The sequence below is a fragment of the Schistocerca cancellata genome, chromosome 3, assembly GCF_023864275.1.
Source record: "Schistocerca cancellata isolate TAMUIC-IGC-003103 chromosome 3, iqSchCanc2.1, whole genome shotgun sequence".
In the NCBI taxonomy this organism is placed as follows: domain Eukaryota; kingdom Metazoa; phylum Arthropoda; class Insecta; order Orthoptera; family Acrididae; genus Schistocerca; species Schistocerca cancellata.
Genome location: NC_064628.1, coordinates 635,024,089 through 635,048,459, shown reverse-complemented (window position 1 = coordinate 635,048,459; position 24,371 = coordinate 635,024,089). Strand labels below are relative to the sequence as shown.

General features: G+C 42.2%; 1 protein-coding gene across 1 annotated transcript in view; it reads left to right on the top strand.

The window, feature by feature from the left end:
• LOC126175574 (fatty acid synthase-like) overlaps positions 1-24,371 on the top strand; it is a 186,678-nt gene that overhangs the window by 103,937 nt on the left and 58,370 nt on the right. The window contains exons 10-12 of the mRNA XM_049922432.1: positions 9,212-9,360; positions 9,449-9,696; positions 12,017-12,229. Coding sequence (XP_049778389.1) covers positions 9,212-9,360; positions 9,449-9,696; positions 12,017-12,229 — 610 coding nt within the window. The remainder of the gene's footprint in view (positions 1-9,211; positions 9,361-9,448; positions 9,697-12,016; positions 12,230-24,371) is intronic.

Genomic DNA, 24,371 nt, shown 5'->3' with positions numbered 1-24,371 from the left:
CGTTTGATGTGGAATGGGTGGCAGCTGTCATAATGGAGGTACTGTTGCTTGTTGGTGGGTTTGATGTGGACGGACGTGTGAAGCTGGCCATTGGACAGGTGGAGGTCAACGTCAAGGAAAGTGGCATGGGATTTAGAGTAGGACCAGGTGAATCTGATGGAACCAAAGGAGTTGAGGTTGGAGAGGAAATTCTGGAGTTCTTCTTCACTGTGAGTCCAGATCATGAAAATGTCATCAATAAATCTGTACCAAACTTTGGGTTGGCAGGCCTGGGTAACCAAGAAGGCTTCCTCTAAGCGACCCATGAATAGGTTGGCGTACGAGGGGGCCATCCTGGTACCCATGGCTGTTCCCTTTAATTGTTGGTATGTCTGGCCTTCAAAAGTGAAGAAGTTGTGGGTCAGGATGAAGCTGGTTAAGGTAATGAGGAAAGAGGTTTTAGGTAGGGTGGCAGGTGATCGGCGTGAAAGGAAGTGCTCCATCGTAGCGAGGCCCTGGACATGCGGAATATTTGTGTATAAGGAAGTGGCATCAATGGTTACAAGGATGGTTTCCGGGGGTAACAGACTGGGTAGGGATTCCAGGCGTTGGAGAAAGTGGTTGGTGTCTTTGATGAAGGATGGGAGACTGCATGTAATGGGTTGAAGGTGTTGATCTATGTAGGCAGAGATGCGTTCTGTGGGGGCTTGGTAACCAGCTACAATGGGACGGCCGGGATGATTGGGTTTGTGAATTTTGGGAAGAAGGTAGAAGGTAGGGGTGCGGGGTGTTGGTGGGGCCAGGAGGTTGATGGAGTCAGGTGAAAGGTTTTGTAGGGGGCCTAAGGTTCTGAGGATTCCTTGAAGCTCCGCCTGGACATCAGGAATGGGATTACCATGGCAAACTTTGTAAGTAGTGTTGTCTGAAAGCTGACGCAGTCCGTCAGCCACGTACTCCCGACGATCAAGTACCACAGTCGTGGAACCCTTGTCCGCCGGAAGAATGACGATGGATTGGTCAGCCTTCAGATCACGGATAGCCTGGGCTTCAGCAGTGGTGATGTTGGGAGTAGGATTAAGGTTTTTTAAGAAGGATTGAGAGGCAAGGCTGGAAGTCAGAAATTCCTGGAAGGTTAGGAGAGGGTGATTTTGAGGAAGAGGAGGTGGGTCCCGCTGTGACGGAGGACGGAACTGTTCCAGGCATGGTTCAATTTGAATAGTATCTTGGGGAGTTGGATCATTAGGAGTAGGATTAGGATCATTTTTCTTCGTGGCAAAGTGATATTTCCAGCAGAGAGTACGGGTGTAGGACAGTAAATCTTTGACAAGGGCTGTTTGGTTAAATCTGGGAGTGGGGCTGAAGGTGAGGCCTTTGGATAGGGCAGAGGTTTCGGATTGGGAGAGAGGTTTGGAGGAGAGGTTAACTACTGAATTGGGGTGTTGTGGTTCCAGATAGTGTTGATTGGAATTTTGAGGTTTTGGAGGGAGTGGAGCTGGAAGTGGGAGATTGAGTAGATGGGAGAGACTAGGTTTGTGTGCAATGAGAGGAGGTTGAGGTTTGCTGGAATGGTTGTGAAGGGTGAGTGAGTTGCCTTTCCGGAGGTGGGAAACCAGGAGATTGGATAGTTTTTATATATATAGTTTTTATATATATATAGTTTATATATATATATATACCTAAAAACAAAGATGATATGACTTACCAAATGAAAGTGCTGGCAGGTCGACAGACACACAAACGAACACAAACATACACACAAAATTCAAGCTTTCGCAACAAACTGTTGCCTCATCAGGAAAGAGGGAAGGAGAGGGAAAGACGAAAGGATGTGGGTTTTAAGGGAGAGGGTAAGGAGTCATTCCAGTCCCGGGAGCGGAAAGACTTACCTTATGGGGAAAAAAGGACGGGTCTGTATATGTGTGGATGGATATGTGTGTGTGTGCGAGTGTATACCCGTCCTTTTTTCCCCATAAGGTAAGTCTTTCCGCTCCCGGGACTGGAATGACTCCTTACCCTCTCCCTTAAAACCCACATCCTTTCGTCTTTCCCTCTCCTTCCCTCTTTCCTGATGAGGCAACAGTTTGTTGCGAAAGCTTGAATTTTGTGTGTATGTTTGTGTTCGTTTGTGTGTCTGTCGACCTGCCAGCACTTTCATTTGGTAAGTCACATCATCTTTGTTTTTAAGTGTATATATATATATATATATATATATATATATATATACACAAAGATGATGTGACTTACCAAACGAAAGCGCTGGCACGTCGATAGACACACAAACATACACACAAAATTCTAGCTTTCGCAACCAGCAGTTGCTTCGTCAGGAAAGAGGGAAGGAGAGGGAAAGACGAAAGGATGTGGGTTTTATGGGAGAGGGTAAGGAGTCATTCCACCCCGGGAGCGGAAAGACTTACCTTAGGGGGAAAAAAAGGACGGGTATACACTCGCGCGCGCGCGCGCGCGCGCGCACACACACACACACACACACACACACACACACACACACTCGCGCACACACACACGTATCCATCCACATCTATACAGAGACAAGCAGACATATACAGAGGCAAAGAGTTTGGGCAGAGATCTCTGCCCAAACTCTTTGCCACTGTATATGTCTGCTTGTGTCTGTATAGATGTGGATGGATACGTGTGTGTGTGTGTGTGTGTGTGTGTGTGTGTGCGCGCGCGCGGGTGTATACCCGTCCTTTTTTCCCCATAAGGTAAGTTTTTCCGCTCCCGGGATTGGAATGACTCCTTACCCTCTCCCTTAAAACCCACATCCTTTCGTCTTTCCCTCTCCTTCCCTCTTTCCTGATGAGGCAACAGTTTGTTGCGAACGCTTGAATTTTGTCTGTATGTTTGTGTTCGTTTGTGTGTCTGTCGACCTGCCAGCACCTTCATTTGGTAAGTCACATCATATATATATATATATATATATATATATTTAAAAAGAAAGATGATGAGACTTACCGAACAAAAGCGCTGGCAGGTCGATAGACACACAGACAAACACAAACATACACACAAAATCTAGCTTTCGCAACCAATGGTTGCCTCGTCAGGAAAGAGGGAAGGAGAGGGAAAGACACAAGGATTTGGGTTTTAAGGGAGAGGGTAAGGAGTCATTCCAATCCCGGGAGCGGAAAGACTTACCTTAGGGGGAAAAAAGGAGGGAAAAAAGGACAGGTATACACTCGCACACACACACATATCCATCCTCATATACAAATGTCTGCTTGTGTCTGTGTATATGAGGATGGATATGTGTGTGTGTGCGAGTGTATACCTGTCCTTTTTTCCCTCCTTTTTTCCCCCTAAGGTAAGTCTTTCCGCTCCCGGGATTGGAATGACTCCTTACCCTCTCCCTTAAAACCCAAATCCTTGTGTCTTTCCCTCTCCTTCCCTCTTTCCTGACGAGGCAACCATTGGTTGCGAAAGCTAGATTTTGTGTGTATGTTTGTGTTTGTCTGTGTGTCTATCGACCTGCCAGCGCTTTTGTTCGGTAAGTCTCATCATCTTTCTTTTTAAATATATTTTTCCCACGTGGAACGTTTCCCTCTATTATATATATATATATATATATATATATATATATATATATATAACGAAGATGATGTAACTTACCAAACGAAAGTGTTGGAATGCTGATAGACACACAAACAAACACTAACACACACACAAAATTCAAGGTTTCACAACCCACAGTTGCTTCATCAGGAAAGAGGGAAGGAGAGGGAAAGACGAAAGGATGTGGGTTTTAAGGGAGAGGGTAAGGAGTCATTCCAATCCCGGGAGCGGAAAGACTTACCTTAGGGGGAGAAAAGGACAGGTATACACTGATATCACGGTGTGCCAAGATATATGAAAAGATCCTGGAGAGTAGAATCTGAACAAGGATGATAAGGACAAAATTCAGAGAGGAACAACATGGCTTCATATCTGGGTGGTCAACTGACCTCATATTTGCAGTGAGACAGTTTCAGGTGCATCACTATAAATTTGGGCAAGATGTTGTGATAGCCTTTCTTGCTATAGAAGAGGCATTTGACAGCGTCTGTAGAAGAAAGGTCTAGGAAGCAGTAGAAAACAAGGGTTTGGAAAAGGAGACAACAAGCAGAGTGGAGGAGATGTGCCGTGAAAGTTTGAGTTGTGTAAAAATGGGAAACGAAAGGGCAGATCTGTTCCAACAGACAAGTGATATAAAACAGGGCAGTGCATTGCCACCTCTCCTCTTCACTGTGGTCCTCGATGAGATATTGACTAAGGAGGCAGAGAAAACTGGAAAATACAAGATGAAAGCAACAGTGTTTTCTGATGGCTTGATGATTGGGGAAACAGAGAGGAGGAGATTCGGGAACTGCTGTATGCTTGAGAAGAAGAGTGTGAGACAGTATGATTTGACTTTTAGTGTCAACATATGTGAGATTCTGGTTACAACTAGAAAGAAAGATAGACCAACTAGCAGAATAAGTATTGAAGCTGACCAATTGAAGAAGGTGGAATGTGTTGAGTACTTGCGAAGTACTCATAGTACGCATAGGAAAATGGAAGAAGTGAGAAAGAGATTAGTGAACTTGGCAGACAGCAGAAGCATTCCTGTGAAGTGTTAGGAGACGATTTTGGAACAAAGATGTCCCACAAAAAGTCAAGGAAGTAATATATAGAAGTTAGTGCAACCCAATACTGCCCTACTCATCAGAATCATGGGTAATGAAGAAAGAAATGTCAGCAGACTACAGTGATGTGAAATAAAGTTCATCAGAAGTAGGCTAGGAGTAACAATGAAAAATAGGATGTGGATTGAAGGGTAAGGGAAATAGTGAAGAGAAACCCTTGCAGAGCAGAACAGAAACATGAGGACTAGATGGTAGGGGCATTTAAAAAAAATGGAAAATGATAATATTCCTAAGAAGATACATGAAATAGAGATGCAGAGGAAACAATCAAGAGGAAGGCCAAGGGACAGACAGTGTAGAGAAAAGAGGTGAGAACTGGACGAGGGTGAATACAGAAAGATGGTAGTAAAATAAGACTAGATGTTGAGGCTAATGTTCCAAACAGATCCAACCTGGGTCTGAAAACTGTTCTAGAAGATGATGATGATGATTCTACAATAATCATTTATTTAAACTTGAAATGTTACAAGTTCAGTTAAACTAACAATTCAGTTGCATAATAGGCCATAGTATGTACAAGAACACGCTGTAAACATTTAAAATGTAGCTGCTTGGCTACCCACATGCTTAATCTTTTGCATCACAAGGATAATCATGCCACCAACATACACTCCTGGAAATTGAAATAAGAACACCGTGAATTCATTGTCCTAGGAAGGGGAAACTTTATTGACACATTCCTGGGGTCAGATACATCACATGATCACACTGACAGAACCACAGGCACATAGACACAGGCAACAGAGCATGCACAATGTCGGCACTAGTACAGTGTATATCCACCTTTCGCAGCAATGCAGGCTGCTATTCTCCCATGGAGACGATCGTAGAGATGCTGGATGTAGTCCTGTGGAACGGCTTGCCATGCCATTTCCACTTGGCGCCTCAGTTGGACCAGCGTTCGTGCTGGACGTGCAGACCGCGTGAGACGACGCTTCATCCAGTCCCAAACATGCTCAATGGGGGACAGATCCGGAGATCTTGCTGGCCAGGGTAGTTGACTTACACATTCTAGAGCACGTTGGGTGGCACGGGATACATGCGGACGTGCATTGTCCTGTTGGAACAGCAAGTTCCCTTGCCGGTCTAGAAATGGTAGAACGATGGGTTCGATGACGGTTTGGATGTACCGTGCACTATTCAGTGTCCCCTCGACGATCACCAGTGGTGTACGGCCAGTGTAGGAGATCGCTCCCCACACCATGATGCCGGGTGTTGGCCCTGTGTGCCTCGGTCGTATGCAGTCCTGGTTGTGGCGCTCACCTGCACGGCGCCAAACACGCATACGACCATCATTGGCACCAAGGCAGAAGCGACTCTCATCGCTGAAGACGACACGTCTCCATTCGTCCCTCCATTCACGCCTGTCGCGACACCACTGGAGGCGGGCTGCACGATGTTGGGGCGTGAGCAGAAGACGGCCTAACGGTGTGCGGGACCGTAGCCCAGCTTCATGGAGACGGTTGCGAATGGTCCTCGCCGATACCCCAGGAGCAACAGTGTCCCTAATTTGCTGGAAGTGGCGGTGCGGTCCCCTACGGCACTGCGTAGGATCCTACGGTCTTGGCGTGCATCCGTGCGTCGCTGCGGTCCGGTCCCAGGTCGACGGGCACGTGCACCTTCCGCCGACCACTGGCGACAACATCGATGTACTGTGGAGACCTCACGCCCCACGTGTTGAGCAATTCGGCGGTACGTCCACCCGGCCTCCCGCATGCCCACTATACGCCCTCGCTCAAAGTCCGTCAACTGCACATACGGTTCACGTCCACGCTGTCGCGGCATGCTACCAGTGTTAAAGACTGCGATGGAGCTCCGTATGCCACGGCAAACTGGCTGACACTGACGGCGGCGGTGCACAAATGCTGCGCAGCTAGCGCCATTCGACGGCCAACACCGCGGTTCCTGGTGTGTCCGCTGTGCCGTGCGTGTGATCATTGCTTGTACAGCCCTCTCGCAGTGTCCGGAGCAAGTATGGTGGGTCTGACACACCGGTGTCAATGTGTTCTTTTTTCCATTTCCAGGAGTGTATTTCCATCATTTGAGTGTCCACTGAATTACAGTTTCATGGTGCAGTTGGTAAGATCCAGGCTACAAGTCAAAAGTTCAGAGTTTGATCCTTAGTCAGTCTCAGAACTTTCTTCCAACACTAATTTGTTAATAAGACAAATTATGACGAGCTACACTGTGGTTCAGAGTCCACTTTTAACTGTAAGTCTCCAAATAACTGGATGGAAAAGCCAGTTAAAAATTTGCAGGAAAGCAAAGTCATACCATATCCAATGGGAACATGTCTAATAAATAACTGCATGCAAACCAACTTTTGGATTGATGACAGCTTTAGTTTACTTATGCACTTAATGGCCAGACATCAGTTTCCTTGCATGCACACTAATGTTTCTCAAAACTGCAACACCAAGAAGGATTAATTGAAATGACCTTTATACTACAGATTAAATACATTACTGTGCAAACATAATTAATATGATCAAACTATATATCACAGCAGGTATTGAGAATTCTGTATTATGTGAAGTCTCCACATGTTGAAATCTGAACCTTCAAGTATTGCAACAAAGAATCAAAGAGAACTTAGATATGTTCCTGAGGAATCTCCCTCTACACAATTCACCTGTGAGAGTTGATGACACACAGGGACTGCAAGAGGACCATGCCAAACAAGTTTTTGGCCAAACATATTGCAGACATGTTCAGCTAGCAATATATCTGGTGAATTTGCAGATCAAAAAAGAACCAGTCATTCATTCACTGAAAAATTTTTGATTAAATTTTTGTGTATGATGTTGGTCAAAAACCATTCTGTGCCCCAGTTCTACAAATCTTGCAAACATTGTGTACAGTACTTGCATTGTCAGTGCAGCTGTTGCCACAGAGTTGAACATATGTGCCAAGAGCAGCAGCAGTTTCTGTTTATACACATGATTTAGCTATATTTTTGTTCCCCATTCTTCTGCAAAGAAGTGAATAGTATTTGAATCTTTAACTATGTTGACTAGTGTGTACTATCTTATTCTTAGTTTTTGCTTCAATTTTAGCGAATTTTTGTTCTGTGAGCTGACTTTGGAATGTTGTTAAAAATCAGAAATAGAATAGCAGCAGTACTTAGATTGCATCCAGTGACTGCTTGGATTAATGTTATATTCCTTTTGGCATACACGGATATTGATTAAAGATGGCTGGGGAGTGCACCTGTTGTTTATGGATGCACGAGGAATTGGCCACTCCCTGTAAACAGCTGGCAACAGTTGGCCTCAGTTGACAGGCTTCAAGCATGTACTATATGCAAGAAGTAGTACTAGGGTAGCGGTGTATGTGTGGCATGCACATGTGGGTGTTTTTGGGCCCTGTGAAGATACATTCTGATGTCATATAGGGAATATTAGTATTCCCATTAATTAAAGAGATCGACATTTGTTTTGGCAGAGTGGAGAAAGAAAACATTAATATAGTATTAGTTAACAGGAGGTGCATTTATGGGAAGGACCCAGAACTAGTCCTACTTATAAATGGTGATAAGGCCCACATGATACTAGGGACAGGAACCTGGCTGAAACCAAATGTTAACAGAATGAAGCTCTAGATTCTGATTGGGTTATACATTGTAAAAATGTGATGCTAGATTAGCTGTCAATCTTAGCTGTCAAAACTACAATAGTATATAGCACCAACAGAAGACTTAAGCTGACATCTCCCATCTACAACAATCAAGTGAAAATTATGAAAATTACATTAAATGACTAACAAATAAAATTAATCTGTAACTGAAGTTCCTTCTGCAGCAATAAGATTATAAGACATGACAGCGTCACAATGCAATATGGATATACAGTAGCCTAAAGATGGTCATTGTGCTAAAATAGGCCTATTGCTACTTATAAATTACAGCAATAAAACAGCATCAATTATAGCAGCATTTTGGTTCAATACTATTATTACATCATCAGTACTGCTACTCAGTGAATGACTTTGGCATAACACTGATGTTTCTGGTCACACAAGAGATAATGCTGATTGGCATACATCTATGCCATTTGATGTAGGTTTCATCACTTTTGCTGGTACACTTTTCTGCACACTCTCTGTTGTTTGGATTCATTCAAATTATTCTTTCTGGGTGGTGCAATTTTCATGGAATATTGGTATTCAAATCTAGGAGAAAGAACATTGGGAATAGTGCATGGAGGAAACTCAAGTGAAGGGTAAAAACTGTGGGACATGTAGATACTTATTAAAATTGTATTCATTGTCATCCACTAACACCAGTTTTAACCTATACGAAATTAAGGAAGGGAAGATTAGCTTGAATGTATTCATTGTATTAGTATGTTAATTTTGTTCAGCTCCTTCATCAATTGATAATTTTAACCTGTATACTTTCCTGTTATCTTCCTTTGTTAAAGTAGACTAGTTTTGTATGTTCAGATAAAATGTTCAGTGTCAAGTCCAATCACTACAACAAACAAATACCTCAGTATTCATAAATGCTGTTTGTTATAATTTGTAATGCATTTACTGCCATCTTTCTTCAGGTACATGGCTAGTGGACATCATATAGGAAAAGTTCTGCTTTGCATCAGGGAAGAAGAAAAACACAATGAGTCCAAGATATCCCAGCCCTTGATGGTACAGGCAAAACCTAGGATTAGCTTCACTCACAATGCAGTCTGTATTGTTACAGGTATATAACTATAGCAAAGATAAAGACATTCACATGTATGGTAACTTCATATTTGTAGCAAAATTATCTACAAAACTGCAATACACAGGTGGTCTTGGAGGAGTTGGCCTCCAGCTATCAAACTGGCTAGTTTCACGTGGCCTACGACAGTTGGTCATTACATCTAGAAGAGGTGCATGCACAGCATATCAGCAGCTTTGTCTGGAAAGATTGAGGAAAAAGGGTGTGGCAGTGCATGTTGCTGTGGATAATATGTGCACAAATGATGGAGCAAAAAGCATTATAAACCAGGCAAATAAAATGGGCACTGTCATTGCAATATTTCACCTGGCTGTAGTAAGTAACACACTTTTTCTCTTATGTGAAACCGCTTACAGCAATAGCATGATAGATAGTTACCAGGTATGATAAGCATATTTTTATACTATGTATACAGTGATATTCTGGTTCCATAAGACAATACAGAAACATATTGGATTGAAACTCTGAAAAGCATTGTGTAGTGTCCACTGAACTCAAGGTCTGGCAAATTTATTTTATTTAAATTTGCAGATGGATGCCCTTTCTGTTGCTGCAGTCATCAGTTAACTAAGGGAGGGAAATCATTTGTGCCCACTGTATGTGAATTGTGTAAACTTTGTTCTGTGTGTAATCATATTTTAGCTGTTTGTATTATTTTTTATGAGTTGGAAATTGGGGTCCAACCCATCAGTTGACTAAGGGAGCATTGGAAACAGCCAAAAAACCACACACGGGCTGGCCAGTGCATCCAGCCATGGTTGTTAATGCGCTACACTTATTCGATCCAGGTCTAGCTCATCTTACTGTCTCAAAACCTAGTTCACTGTAAACTATACAAGCAAAGCTTGTATTGTGTTAACATGAGCAATAAAGATAAAATGTAAATCAAATAACTGAGCTGCTTGTAAGATCTCTTCAAAGATATTGCAGCTGCCATACTTACTTCCCAGTAGATTTACTGCTTAATGTTAATTATTGCAAGTCCACCACATGGGTTCAATCCATCTTCCTGTCTCATGAGTTAGTATGCATCACATGTGCTCTATGAGTAGCTCTCATTTTGTGTTATCTCAACAAAAGTGAGCAATGTAACGCAAATAACTGAATATCTTGTAAGATATCTTGAAAAATATTGGAACTGTCACACCCAAATTCCAAAAATTTACTCCAAACATGGTATTTGTTGCAAATAAGAAAATCAGTTTAGTTTTATTGTATTTGACAAACACAGCACAAGAGAAAAAATAATTTCCATGTAGACTTTACCTTACTGACTAGTGATCAGAGCAAGGTTCTTAAATCTGTTGGAAATGTCTCAAATAAGTTCCCATTTGACATGAGCTTAAGGAAGGATATTTTTGCAGGTCAGAACCAGAGGGTAAGTGTCAGCAAAGATACCACAGAGAAAATGGACATATTGTCAGACGTGTCAAACGGAAGTGTGCTGGGATCCCTGTTGTTTATAATACATATAAATTACATATGATTACATATGACAGAAATTCATTCTAATGTTTGATGTAATCTAATGCTATTTTGCAGAATTAAGCAGTTATGAGATTGTGCAATTCTTCAGGTCATCTTGCAACAATGGAGAAGTGATAAACATAAGTGAAATAGGCATAAATGTAAGCAAGAAGCAGTTGGTCAGTTTCTGATCCAGAAACACTAAGATGACTTTTGAATATCTGAGTATAATCTAGGAGGAGAGATCATCTCCTTTAGTGCAAACTGATTTCTAGTACCTAGGAGTGATATTTTATGGCATATTGCTTTGCTTACTGCATGTGAAAAGGGTAGTTTGCAAGGCAAACAGGCCCCTCCTCTAAGCAATGAGAATCTTCAAAATTGCTCCTTTCCTGATAGTTTTGCTATGTGAAACATAGCTTGAATAAGCATGAAAAATAGCTTGAATAAGCACAGTTTATCAACATCTACAACTACATCGTTCTTCAAGAGTCACCTAATGGTGTGTGGTGGAGGGTACTTTTCGTACTACTAACTGAGCCCTCCAACTGTGTTCCACTCACGAATAGCATGTGGGAAGAATGACTGTCAGTAATCCTCTGTATTGGTTCTAATTTCTCGAATTTTCTCCTCATTATCATTATGCAAGATGTATGTAGGGGGAAGTAACATGTTGTCCGACTCTTCCCGGAAAGTGCTCTCTCGAACTTTCAATAGTAAATCTCTCCATGATGCACAGTGCCTCTCTTGTAACAACTGCCAATAGTCAGTTAACAGTTGTTAATTATTAATGAAATTCTTCACTTTGTTTTAACTTACCTCATTCCACTTCCCTGAAGGCTCTCCTCTTTCATGGGTTTGGATTTGTTGAACATAGTGACTGAATGAATACACACTGTGGCATGCATGAGAGTAAGTGTCATCTTCATTTAATTCATAGAAAATAGTGCAATAACATACTTCTTTACTGACTTAGGATGAGTTTCCAATTTCAAGTATTCTGAAATTAATTTTTCTTGCATGACCATCATTTCTCAAGTGAAGTGTGGCCTCAAAACCTTCCCAGGATTGTCAATGTTTATTGGCTTAATTTGCGCAATATCTATTCACAGAATATAATTTACATTGATCATGTTGCTAACAAATCTGCTCCATTGCTTGCTAACAGGTGCTAAGAGATGGCCTCATACAAAATCAATCAGCGGAAACATTCCGTGAAGTATGGGAACCCAAATATTCAGCAGCATACTGGTTAGATCTGGAATCTAGAACACTATGCCCTGATCTTAAGTACTTTGTATTTTTCTCAAGTGGATCTGGACCATGTGGTGTTCCTGGGCAATCAAATTATGCATTTGCCAATTCCGCAGTAGAGCATCTGGTAAGTATATGACATACAAATGTTCCTATTGTTTTACTTATAAATTTGCTATTGTGGACATCACTATATATATAGACACACACACACACACACACACACACACACACACACACACACACACACACACAATACTCTTTTTGCAATTTGACTTACAGGGTTATGGTTTTCAGAATATGGAAGCATATTATAAGTATTATATCTGGTGTTTATTCTAAAACATCCTGCAGAGAACTCTCCCAAAAGGCTGATATTTTGATAAGAGCTTCACATTGCAGATATTTATGTATATTCTTTTTTATGAGTTGGGCACAGATTTTTAAAAAGTGAGTTTCTTCCCTTTATTTTCTTGGAATACCCCGTTTCGGGCTTAAACAAGCTATTTTAGCCTTTCACCATATAGCGGAGATACTGAGTTGCAGATAGGCACAACAAAAAGACTGTCACAAATAAATAAAGCTTTCAGCCATTAAGGCCTTCTTCAACAATAGACGGAGACACACACACACACACACACACACACACACACACACACACACACACACACACACACAAATGTAACTCACACACATGACCATAGTCTCAGGCAACTGGAATTGGTATCAGTTGGCTGAGACTACAGTCGTGTGTGTGTGAGTTGCATTTGCGCTTTTGTGTGTATTTGCATGTATATGTGTGTGTGTGTCTATGTGTCTATGTCAGTTGTTGATGAAGGCCGTAATGGCCGAAAGCTTTATTTATTTGTGACCATATTTTTGTTGTGCCCATCTGTGACTCAGCATCTCTGCTATATGGTGAGTAGCAACTTTCCTTTTCATATTATTGTTACATTCCATCCTGGATTTTCGAATGTTTGCTATTTTAGCCTTTTTGAGTCTTAATGTAGTCATTTATTAAATGTAGTATGGTAATTTTCAGCCAGTGTTTCTTGCTGTTTATGGCAAAGTATTTCTATAAAAACTTTTGTTCACTGTGTTTACTTTCATTGAGTGTTATTTCAGTGGACACTTGAATGTTTGGTTTTAGACAAGATATTGTGTCAAGTTTTTGTGGTATTGATATTAGTTGTGGTTTAGTTGTATTGTTGCTTTCTTAGCCAAGAGCAAATTTTGAAATCACTGTTGTTAGTTCTTTAAATCATTCTACCATAGTAACTGAACTTATGGAAGGTAGGTGTTTAGTTTTTCAGTAATTGTTAACATCTTACCATGTACGAGAAGTGTGGGCTTTGTTGTAGGTTTGTGAGTAGTGGGTTATGGTGTGAGATTTGTTCATAGTATTTCCACTAAGAGCAGGGATGCAGTGGGCAAACCAGTGGGACTTCTAGTGAGATCCTCTCCTGGAAATGCAGAATATTTATCAGAAATAACTCAATAGAGGAGCAGGAGCATAAACCTGTTGGGTCAGTATGAATGACCCATCCCAAACATCCCAGACTCTAATATCTTGATATATCTCGAGTGCCCAGTCCCCTTGTTGTTAGGCCGCCCACCCAGTTGGCATCGCACCTAGAGCTCCTCAGCGTGATGCCGGGATAACCGCACTGCCGCTGCAGTTACAAAACACAAAAGAGTAACTAGATAAGATGAGGATGAAGAAGGGTGGTGGGGAATGGGAACTGGCAGTTGGTAAGAATGCTACAAGGAGGAGAAGATATCCTGTCAGTTGTATTTTGCAGCAGTAGATTTTACTAACTGTGAGAGTTTAGAGATGAGGAGCCTCTTGTAGCTGTGGGTGTAGGAAACATACAGCAGACCTCAGAAGGCACTGATGATGGAGAGCATGGCTCACATTGTAGTGGTACCAGTTGAGTCTATGAATGATTGGGTTTCACTAGCCATGGCCTGCACCTCAATGAGTATGGGAAGGGGAGGTTGGCAAAGCTTATAGGTGACAGTGTAGTGAGCAGTGGTGGAATCACCCATGGGAAAATTGCTTTAATAGTTGCTGTTAGATCTGTACCTTTTTTAGACTGAAGTAAGCTGATAGGTATTCCTACTTAAAGGAAGTCTCTTTAACATAGGACCACCTTCAAAGAAGGTCAGGTATCCAAGTTGTGCAGAAAATAGCATATGTCATCAAAATATAAGAGATATTGGAGATAAAGTTAGTGAACTGTTCATAGATGTTGACTCTGACATTATTGGTATGTCAGAGCGACATTTAACAACTTTGTGAAAACAAAAGTTGCTACTCGCTATGTAGCAGAGATGCTGAGTTGCAGATAGGCACAACAAAAAGACTGTCACAAATACAACTTTCGGCCAGTAAGGCCTTCATCAAAATTAGACAACAAACACGCACGTACACACTCACACTGACACAACTCACACACATGACTGCAATCTCATGACTCCTGGATTTTCCAGAGCACCACTTAAATAATACAACAATTAAGAGGCTTCCTTTACCACAATACAGAGTAGCTGACTGTTCTTCAAGGATTTCTTTGCGAAGTGGGGAAGTGGTCATATCCTTTTGTGTCTGTAGATGTATCAAAGCACTGCACTGAACAGGGATTTGAATGCTGTGCAGGGGCAGTTGAATTTAGTAAAATTAAACTTTTAATTGTAGTTGTTTATAGGTCCTCTGACTTTGGAGCACTTTTGTTCAAGCTAGAGAAGGTTCTTGATTCACTTTATAGGAAGTACCAAAAATTAGTTGGATGTGGTGACTTCAATACTAATTTTGTGTGTGACAGTGCAAGAAAAAGAATGTTGGATGATCTCCTAGTTCATATGACCTGATTTGGACTGTATTTTTTCCAACCAGGGTGCAGGGCAACAGTAGCACAACAATAGACAATATTTTTTTCATACTTCCTTGCTAGATGGACATTCTATTAGTAAAAGAGTGAATGGGCTTTGAGACAGTGATGCACAAATTTTATCACGAAAAGGTTTTTGTACTCAAACAGATGTTATATATAATCACAAACTATGTGGAAAAGCTAATCCATTGGCAACAGAGAGTTTTTAAGCATCATTAAAAACAAGAGTGGCAGGATGTTTGTAGTTATGATAAAATAAATGATAAATAAAATGCTTTCAGTAACATATTTGTCATACACTTTGGAAGTTGTTTTTCATTAGAATGTTCAAAACTGGGTACTAGCAGTAAAAGACAGCATGAGTGGCTGGCTAGTGGATAATAATATAATGTAGAACAAAGTGGGAATTATTAAAAAAAATATTAAAAGTAGTCGCAATTGAGCTACAGTAGCCCTTTACAAACAGTGTAGTCTGCACAAGATAAGGTGGCTGATTTGCAGTGACAAATTTTCATCAAAAGTGCTGAGCAAGTTCATTCATTCATTTGGATGGGGAGGCCGATAAGAGCTTGACACCTTTTGGCTGGGTGGCAATTATAGAATTGAGGTGCATGCCCTCCAGTCTCAAGATTTTACAGAAACTATCTGAAGAAGAAAAAAATTTTTTTGAGTTAGTTATAGCTTAATATCTCAAGTTCATGATGATGTGTCCATCATTTCGTTAATGGTCATAAGTATTGTGATATTTACATGGAAGCAACACACTGTGTGAAATTTGAAAAAGTTTGCAATGAAAAATGGTGGTTACTATGATTTTGCATTTGGTGCAAATTATGTAATATGTTGCTGCATGTGAAATTTAGATAGCATATCAAATTTTTCTTTAGACTTGGGTGGAGGTCACAATCTTGATCTGATGTAGCACACTCATTTGGTATCATGCTGTGCCAGTGATAAAAGCAGAGTGAAATATCCATAACATTCCACATATTTCATAAACTGTGTGAGATACTGAAATGATATTTTGCCAAATAATAGCACACAAAGAGGAGAGTATTTTACCATACAGTTGCTATGCAAAACTTCATTTTCTACCATCAGTAGCTGGTGAAATGAGAAATGCTATGAGTTTTGGAACAACGCAAATGATGACATTACAAGCTTGTTTTGTAATGAGGATATGTTTTTTTAATGAGCTAGTGACCTTACTTTTCCTCAGTTTCTCACTTAATGACTTAATAAACCACTCTTTCAGAATTCTCTCACAACTGCATCTGCACAACATGTTAGAGAGATGACACTGTGTAAACTCTGCTGTGTTTTGACAAAAGAAGCAAATTTTAATATGGAAACAAGAAAAATGTGTAGGTTTTACTCAAAATTCGCCACTCATGGTGCTTCGCTGAAAGTTACAAATAGTTAACAAGCCAAGAGAAAACAAATTGCTGCATTTTCAGTACAATTCTTGTTAGATACTAAACAAAGCAGAGATGGCAGATCTTTTTGAATGGTCACGATGCACTTGTGGGTGTGAAGGAGCTCCACTTAATATTTACAAAAAATGTAAGCATAGGCTTCAGTTTAGAGTGGCACTTACCCTACAATGTTCAGCATTTCCCCTATAGTGCCTACCCATAAATCCGCTCGCCCCCCCCCCCCCCCCCCCCTACCAGTCTACCCATGTCTGCACTGCCGACTGTGCAACTGTGCGACTTTCACCCATGGTTACCTGTGTTGCCTCTAGAGTAAGGCACTTAAAAATGTTATTAGGAAGGGAAACTGTATGTGATAAGCAAATAGAATAGCTAATTCACAGGGTAAAATTAAAATGATATCAAAGTCAGTAAAGTCAGTACATAGTAAACATGTTTCTGTTATGATAAGTCAGATATAGGTACAGAAGTTAACAATCACTTTCTGAACATAGTGGTGAATTAAATAAAAACTTAGTTACTAAAGGGAGTCATATAACTCTATTGAAATATATATATAAAGAAAGATGATGAGACTTACCAAACAAAAGCGCTGGCAGGTTGATTGACACACAAACAAACACAAACATACACACAAAATTCTAGCTTTCGCAACCACCGGTTGCCTTGTCAGGAAAGAGGGAAGGAGAGGGAAAGACAAAAGGATTTGGGTTTTAAGGGAGAGGGTAAGGAGTCATTCCAATCCCGGGAGCGGAAAGACTTACCTTAGGGGGAGAAAAGGACAGGTATACACTCTCACACACACACATATCCATCCGCATATACACAGGCACAAGCAGACATTTGTAAAGGCAAAGAGTTTGAGCAGAGATGTCAGTCGGGGCGGAAGTACAAAGGCAAAGATGATGTTGAAAGACAGGTGAGGTATGAGCGGCGGCGAATTGAAATTAGAAATTAGCGGAGATTGAGGCCTGGCGGATAGCGAGAAGAGAGGATATGCTGAAGGGCAAGTTCCCATCTCCGGAGTTCTGACAGGTTGGTGTTAGTGGGAAGTATCCAGATAACCCGGACAGTGTAACAATGTGCCAAGATGTGCTGGCCGTGCACCAAGGCATGTTTAGCCACAGGGTGATCCTCATTGCCAACAAACACTGTCTGCCTGTGTCCATTCATGCGAATGGACAGTTTGTTGCTGGTCATTCCCACATAGAACGCTTCACAGTGTAGGCAGGTCAGTTGGTAAATCACGGGGGTGCTTTCACACGTGGCTCTGCCTTTGATCGTGTACACCTTCCGGGTTACAGGACTGGAATAGGTGGTGGTGGGAGGGTGCATGGGACAGGTTTTACACCGGGGGCGGTTACAGGGGTAGGAGCCAGAGGGTAGGGAAGGTGGTTTGGGGATTTCATGGGGATGAACTAAGAGGTTACGAAGGTTAGGTGGACGGCGGAAAGACACTCTTGGTGGAGTGGGGAGGATTTCATGAAGGATGGATCTCATTTCAGGGCAGGATTTGAGGAAGTCGTATCCCTGCTGGAGAGCCACATTCAGAATCTGATCCAGTCCCGGAAAGTATCCTGTCACAAGTGGGGCACTTTTGGGGTTCTTCTGTGGAAGGTTCCGGGTTTGAGGAGATGAGGAAGTGGCTCTGGTTATTTGCTTCTGTACCAGGTCGGGAGGGTAGTTATGGGATACAAAAGCTGTTTTCAGGTTGTTGGTGTAATGGTTCAAGGATTCCGGACTGGAGCAGATTCGTTTGCCACGAAGACCTAGGCTGTAGGGAAGGGACTGTTTGATGTGGAATGGGTGGCAGCTGTCATAATGGAGGTACTGTTGCTTGTTGGTGGGTTTGATGTGGACGGACATATGAAGCTGGCCATTGGACAGGTGGAGGTCAACGTCAAGGAAAGTGGCATGGGATTTAGAGTAGGACCAGGTGAATCTGATGGAACCAAAGGAGTTGAGGTTGGAGAGGAAATTCTGGAGTTCTTCTTCACTGTGAGGCCAGATCATGAAAATGTCATCAATAAATCTGTACCAAACTTTGGGTTGGCAGGCCTGGGTAACCAAGAAGGCTTCCTCTAAGCAACCCATGAATAGGTTGGTGTACGAGGGGGCCATTCTGGTACCCATGGCTGTTCCCTTTAATTGTTGGTATGTCTGGCCTTCGAAAGTGAAGAAGTTGCGGGTCAGGATGAAGCTAGCTAAGGTAATGAGGAAAGAGGTTTTAGGTAGGGCGGCAGGTGATCGGCGTGAAAGCAAGTGCTCCATCGCAGCGAGGCCCTGGACATGCGGAATATTTGTGTATAAGGAAGTGGCATCAATGGTTACAAGGATGGTTTCCGGGGCTAACAGACCGGGTAGGGATTCCAGGCGTTCGAGAAAGTGGTTGGTGTCTTTGATGAAGGATGGGAGACTGCATGTAATGGGTTGAAGGTGTTGATCTACATAGGCAGAGATGCGTTCTGTGGGGGCTTGGTAACCAGCTACAATGGGACGGCCGGGATGATTGGGTTTGTGAATTTTGGGAAGAAGGTAGAAGGTAGGGATGCGGCGTGTTGGTGGGGTCAGGAGGTTGATGGAGTCAGGTGAAAGGTTTTGTAGGGGGCCTAAGGTTCTGAGGATTCTTTGAAGCTCTGCCTGGTCATCAGGAATGGGATTACCTTGGCAAACTTTGTAAGTAGTGTTGTCTGAAAGCTGACGCAGTCCCTCAGCCACATACTCCCGACGATCAAGTACCAGTCGTGGAACCCTTGTCCGCCGGAAGAATGACGATGGATTGGTCAGCCTTCAGATCACGGATAGCCTGGGCTGCAGCAGTGGTGATGTTGGGAGTAGGATTAAGGTTTTTTAAGAAGGATTGAGAGGCAAGGCTGGAAGTCAGAAATTCCTCGAAGGTTAGGAGAGGGTGATTTTGAGGAAGAGGAGGTGGGTCCCGCTGTGACTGAGGACGGAACTGTTCCAGGCATGGTTCAATTTGGATAGTGTCTTGGGGAGTTGGATCATTAGGAGTAGGATTAGGATCATTTTTCTTCGTGGCAAAGTGATATTTCCAGCAGAGAGTACGGGTATAGGACAGTAAATCTTTGACGAGGGCTGTTTGGTTAAATCTGGGAGTGGGGCTGAAGGTGAGGCCTTTGGATAGGACAGAGGTTTCGGATTGGGAGAGAGGTTTGGAGGAAAGGTTAACTACTGAATTGGGGTGTTGTGGTTCCAGATTGTGTTGATTGGAATTTTGAGGTTTTGGAGGGAGTGGAGCTGGAAGTGGGAGATTGAGTAGATGGGAGAGACTGGGTTTGTGTGCAATGAGAGGAGGTTGAGGTTTGCTGGAAAGGTTGTGAAGGGTGAGTGAGTTGCCTTTCCGGAGGTGGGAAACCAGGAGATTGGATAGTTTTTTAAGGTGGAGGGTGGCATGCTGTTCTAATTTGCGGTTGGCCTGTAGGAGGATGCTCTGAACAACCGGTGTGGATGTGGGAGAGGAAAGATTGAGGACTTTTATTAAGGATAGGAGTTGATGGGTGTGTTGATTGGCTGAGTGGATGTGTAGGTGAAGGATTAGGTGGGTGAGGGCAATGGATTGTTCGGTTAGGAACTGGTATAGGGACTGATGGAAAGAAGGGTTGCAGCCAGAGATGGGAACTTTAAGTGTGAGGCCTTTGGGGCTGATGCCAAATGTCAGACAAGCCTGAGAAAATAAAATATGGGAGTGTAATCTGGCTAGGGCGAAGGCATTTTGTGGAGGGAATGTAAATAGAACTTAATGGGGTCGTTGTGGAGGTGTTGTGAGGGTGACATGGTACTAGAAGGTGGGAAGTGGAACACGAGGCTGAAATGAAAATGAAAATAAATATAAAAATATATGGGGAGATATAAAGGTAAAACTAGAAAGCAAATGGAGATCTGGTGTGAAAAAAGGCGAAAAAGGGTTGGTTAGAGCTGGGCTATGTTGATCCTGTGGTGAACTTGTGTAGGTAGATAATGATGTGCATAAAGGTTAGGTGGTTGTGTTGCCGCCAAAACACGTTAAAGGGTGGAGAAATACGGGAAAATTTCGAAAAAACTACGTGAGGATGTATTAAAAGGAGTGGTTTGGTGGTGGCAGATTATGGAAATGAAGCTAACAATTGTCTGATGAAGAAATAACGACGTTAAAACCTGTGGGAAGCGGCTAAAAATGATCGGTGATGTGAGAAAAACGGAAATGGAAATAAAGCTAAAGTTATTAAAACTAGCCGAAAAGGTTGTTTAATAGCTGAAAGGAACTGTTTGTGAACTGGAAATGGTGGATTTTACAGCAGCGGTAGTGTTGAAAGCGGAAAAAAAAAATTTTTTTGGTTATGGTTTGGAAGTGGGTTACGTATTATTACGTATTATAGAGTATATATCGGCGGGATAAAATTGTATACTGGATTACGGTAAAAAAGGAGAAGGTGAATAGAAAGAGAAACTGCTGGCAAAAACAGAAGGCGGAAATAAGACGACAGAAAAGAGTATGAAATGTAACAGTGACAATAACAATAACAAACGTGATTGTTGGGTTCAAATTAATGATATGAATATAATAGAGGGAAACATTCCACGTGGGAAAAATATATCTAAAAAGAAAGATGATGAGAATTACCAAACAAAAGCGCTGGCAGGTTGATAGACACACAAACAAACACAAACATGCACACAAAATTCTAGCTTTCGTAACCATCCTTGTAACCATTGATGCCACTTCCTTATACACAAATATTCCGCATGTCCAGGGCCTCGCTGCGATGGAGCACTTGCTTTCACGCCGATCACCTGCCGCCCTACCTAAAACCTCTTTCCTCATTACCTTAGCCAGCTTCATCCTGACCCACAACTTCTTCACTTTTGAAGGCCAGACATACCAACAATTAAAGGGAACAGCCATGGGTACCAGGATGGCCCCCTCGTACGCCAACCTATTCATGGGTCGCTTAGAGGAAGCCTTCTTGGTTACCCAGGCCTGCCAACCCAAAGTTTGGTACAGATTTATTGATGACATTTTCATGATCTGGCCTCACAGTGAAGAAGAACTCCAGAATTTCCTCTCCAACCTCAACTCCTTTGGTTCCATCAGATTCACCTGGTCCTACTCTAAATCCCATGCCACTTTCCTTGACGTTGACCTCCACCTGTCCAATGGCCAGCTTCACATGTCCGTCCACATCAAACCCACCAACAAGCAACAGTACCTCCATTATGACAGCTGCCACCCATTCCACATCAAACGGTCCCTTCCCTACAGCCTAGGTCTTCGTGGCAAACGAATCTGCTCCAGTCCGGAATCCTTGAACCATTACACCAACAACCTGAAAACAGCTTTTGCATCCCATAACTACCCTCCCGACCTGGTACAGAAGCAAATAACCAGAGCCACTTCCTCATCTCCTCAAACCCGGAACCTTCCACAGAAGAACCCCAAAAGTGCCCTGACAGGATACTTTCCGGGACTGGATCAGATTCTGAATGTGGCTCTCCAGCAGGGATAAGACTTCCTCAAATCCTGCCCTGAAATGAGATCCATCCTTCATGAAATCCTCCCCACTCCACCAAGAGTGTCTTTCCGCCGTCCACCTAACCTTCGTAACCTCTTAGTTCATCCCTATGAAATCCCCAAACCACCTTCCCTACCCTCTGGCTCCTACCCCTGTAACCGCCCCCGGTGTAAAACCTGTCCCATGCACCCTCCCACCACCACCTATTCCAGTCCTGTAACCCGGAAGGTGTACACGATCAAAGGCAGAGCCACGTGTGAAAGCACCCACGAGATTTACCAACTGACCTGCCTACACTGTGAAGCGTTCTATGTGGGAATGACCAGCAACAAACTGTCCATTCGCATGAATGGACACAGGCAGACAGTGTTTGTTGGCAATGAGGATCACCCTGTGGCTAAACATGCCTTTGTGCACGGCCAGCACATCTTGGCACAGTGTTACACCATCCGGGTTATCTGGATACTTCCCACTAACACCAACCTGTCAGAACTCCGGAGATGGGAACTTGCCCTTCAGCATATCCTCTCTTCTCGCTATCCGCCAGGCCTCAATCTCCACTAATTTCTAATTTCAATTCGCCGCCGCTCATACCTCACCTGTCTTTCAACATCATCGTTGCCTTTGTACTTCCGCCCCGACTGACATCTCTGCCCAAACTCTTTGCCTTTACAAATGTCTGCTTGTGTCTGTGTATATGCGGATGGATATGTGTGTGTGTGCGAGTGTATACTTGTCCTTTTTTCCCCCTAAGGTAAGTCTTTCCACTCCCGGGATTGGAATGACTCCTTACCCTCTCCCTTAAAACCCAAATCCTTTTGTCTTTCCCTCTCCTTCCCTCTTTCCTGACGAGGCAACCGTTGGTTGCGAAAGCTAGAATTTTGTGTGTATGTTTGTGTTTGTTTGTGTGTCTATCGACCTGCCAGCGCTTCTGTTTGGTAAGTCTCATCATCTTTCTTTTTAAATATATATATATATATATATATAGAAATGATCAGTTTCCTGAGTGATTGCAGTACTTAGTAGTAAAGCTGCTTTATAAAAAGGGAGAAAGGTATAATGTAGACTATTTTAGACCTATTTCTATGTCATCAGTCCTTGCTAAGGTTGTTGAAAAGGCTGTGTGTAAGAATAATGGATCATTTCATTTCACATAAGTTGCTGTCAAATGTAGAATTGGTTTTAGAAGTGGTTTGGTAACAGAAAATGCTATATTTTGCTTTCTATTTGAGGTACTGGATGGATTAAACAAAATGTCTCAAACACTAGGCATCTTTTTTGATTTAATAACTAATATTGTTCTAGAAGTTGTACCATTATGGTAGCTCACAGTTGGTTCACCTCTTACTTTAAGAACAAGCAGCTGGTCATTCTCTACAGTATTGAGAATGGCTATGATGTGAAGTCTGAGTGGGACATGGTCAGATGAGGAGTGCCCAGGGATCATGCCTGGGGCTACTCCCCTTCATTATTTATACAAATAATATGCCTTCTAGTATTACAGGTGATTTTAAAATATTTCTAAATTTCTGTTTGCTGATGACACTAGCTTGGTAGTAAAAGATGTTGTGTGAAACATTGGGACTGTTTCAAATAGTGCAGTTTAAGAAATAAGTTCATGGTTTGCAGAAAATAAATTGAAGCTGAATCACAGTACGACTCAGTTTTTACAGTTTCTAACATACAACACAACAAAACCTGATATTCTGCTTGCATAGAAGGGGCATATGATTAGTGAGACTGAACAGTTCAAATTTATACGTGTTCAGATAGATAGTAAACTGTCGTAGAAATCCCATGTTCAGGATCTTGTTCAATGACTTAATGCTGCCATTTTTACTGTTGGAACATTTTCAGAAGTTAGTGGTAGGTTGGTATGAAAAGTAGTCCACTTATCTTATTTTCATTCACTTACATGTTGGTATTATATTTTGGGGTAACTCTTCCCATTCTCAAAGAGTATTTTTGGCTCAGAAACAGCTGGATTGTGCAATAAGTGATGTAAGTTTGAGAACCTCTTGTCGACCGCTATTCATTAGGCTGGGTATTCTGACATTGGCTTCTCAATATATGTATTCTTTAATGTCATTTCCTGTTAACAGTGTCAGCTTATTCCCAAGAATTAGCAGTTTTCACTCAGTTAATACTAGGCAGAAATCCAATCTGCATTTGGATTGCATCTCGACTGTTGCACAGAAAGGCATGCAGTATTCCGCTGCTGCATCCATTTTCAATAAGCTACCACAAGAATTCAAAAATCTAAGCAGTAATCCAAACACTTTCAAATCCAAACTGAAGAGTTTCTTCATAGGTCACTCCTTCTATTCTGTTAAGGAGTACCTTGAAAAATTAAGCTAATTCCTGTGTCACTTTGTTGAGTGCATTTATATAAATGTATAGCTTGTCATCTTTTTAGGATTCATGAACATTTT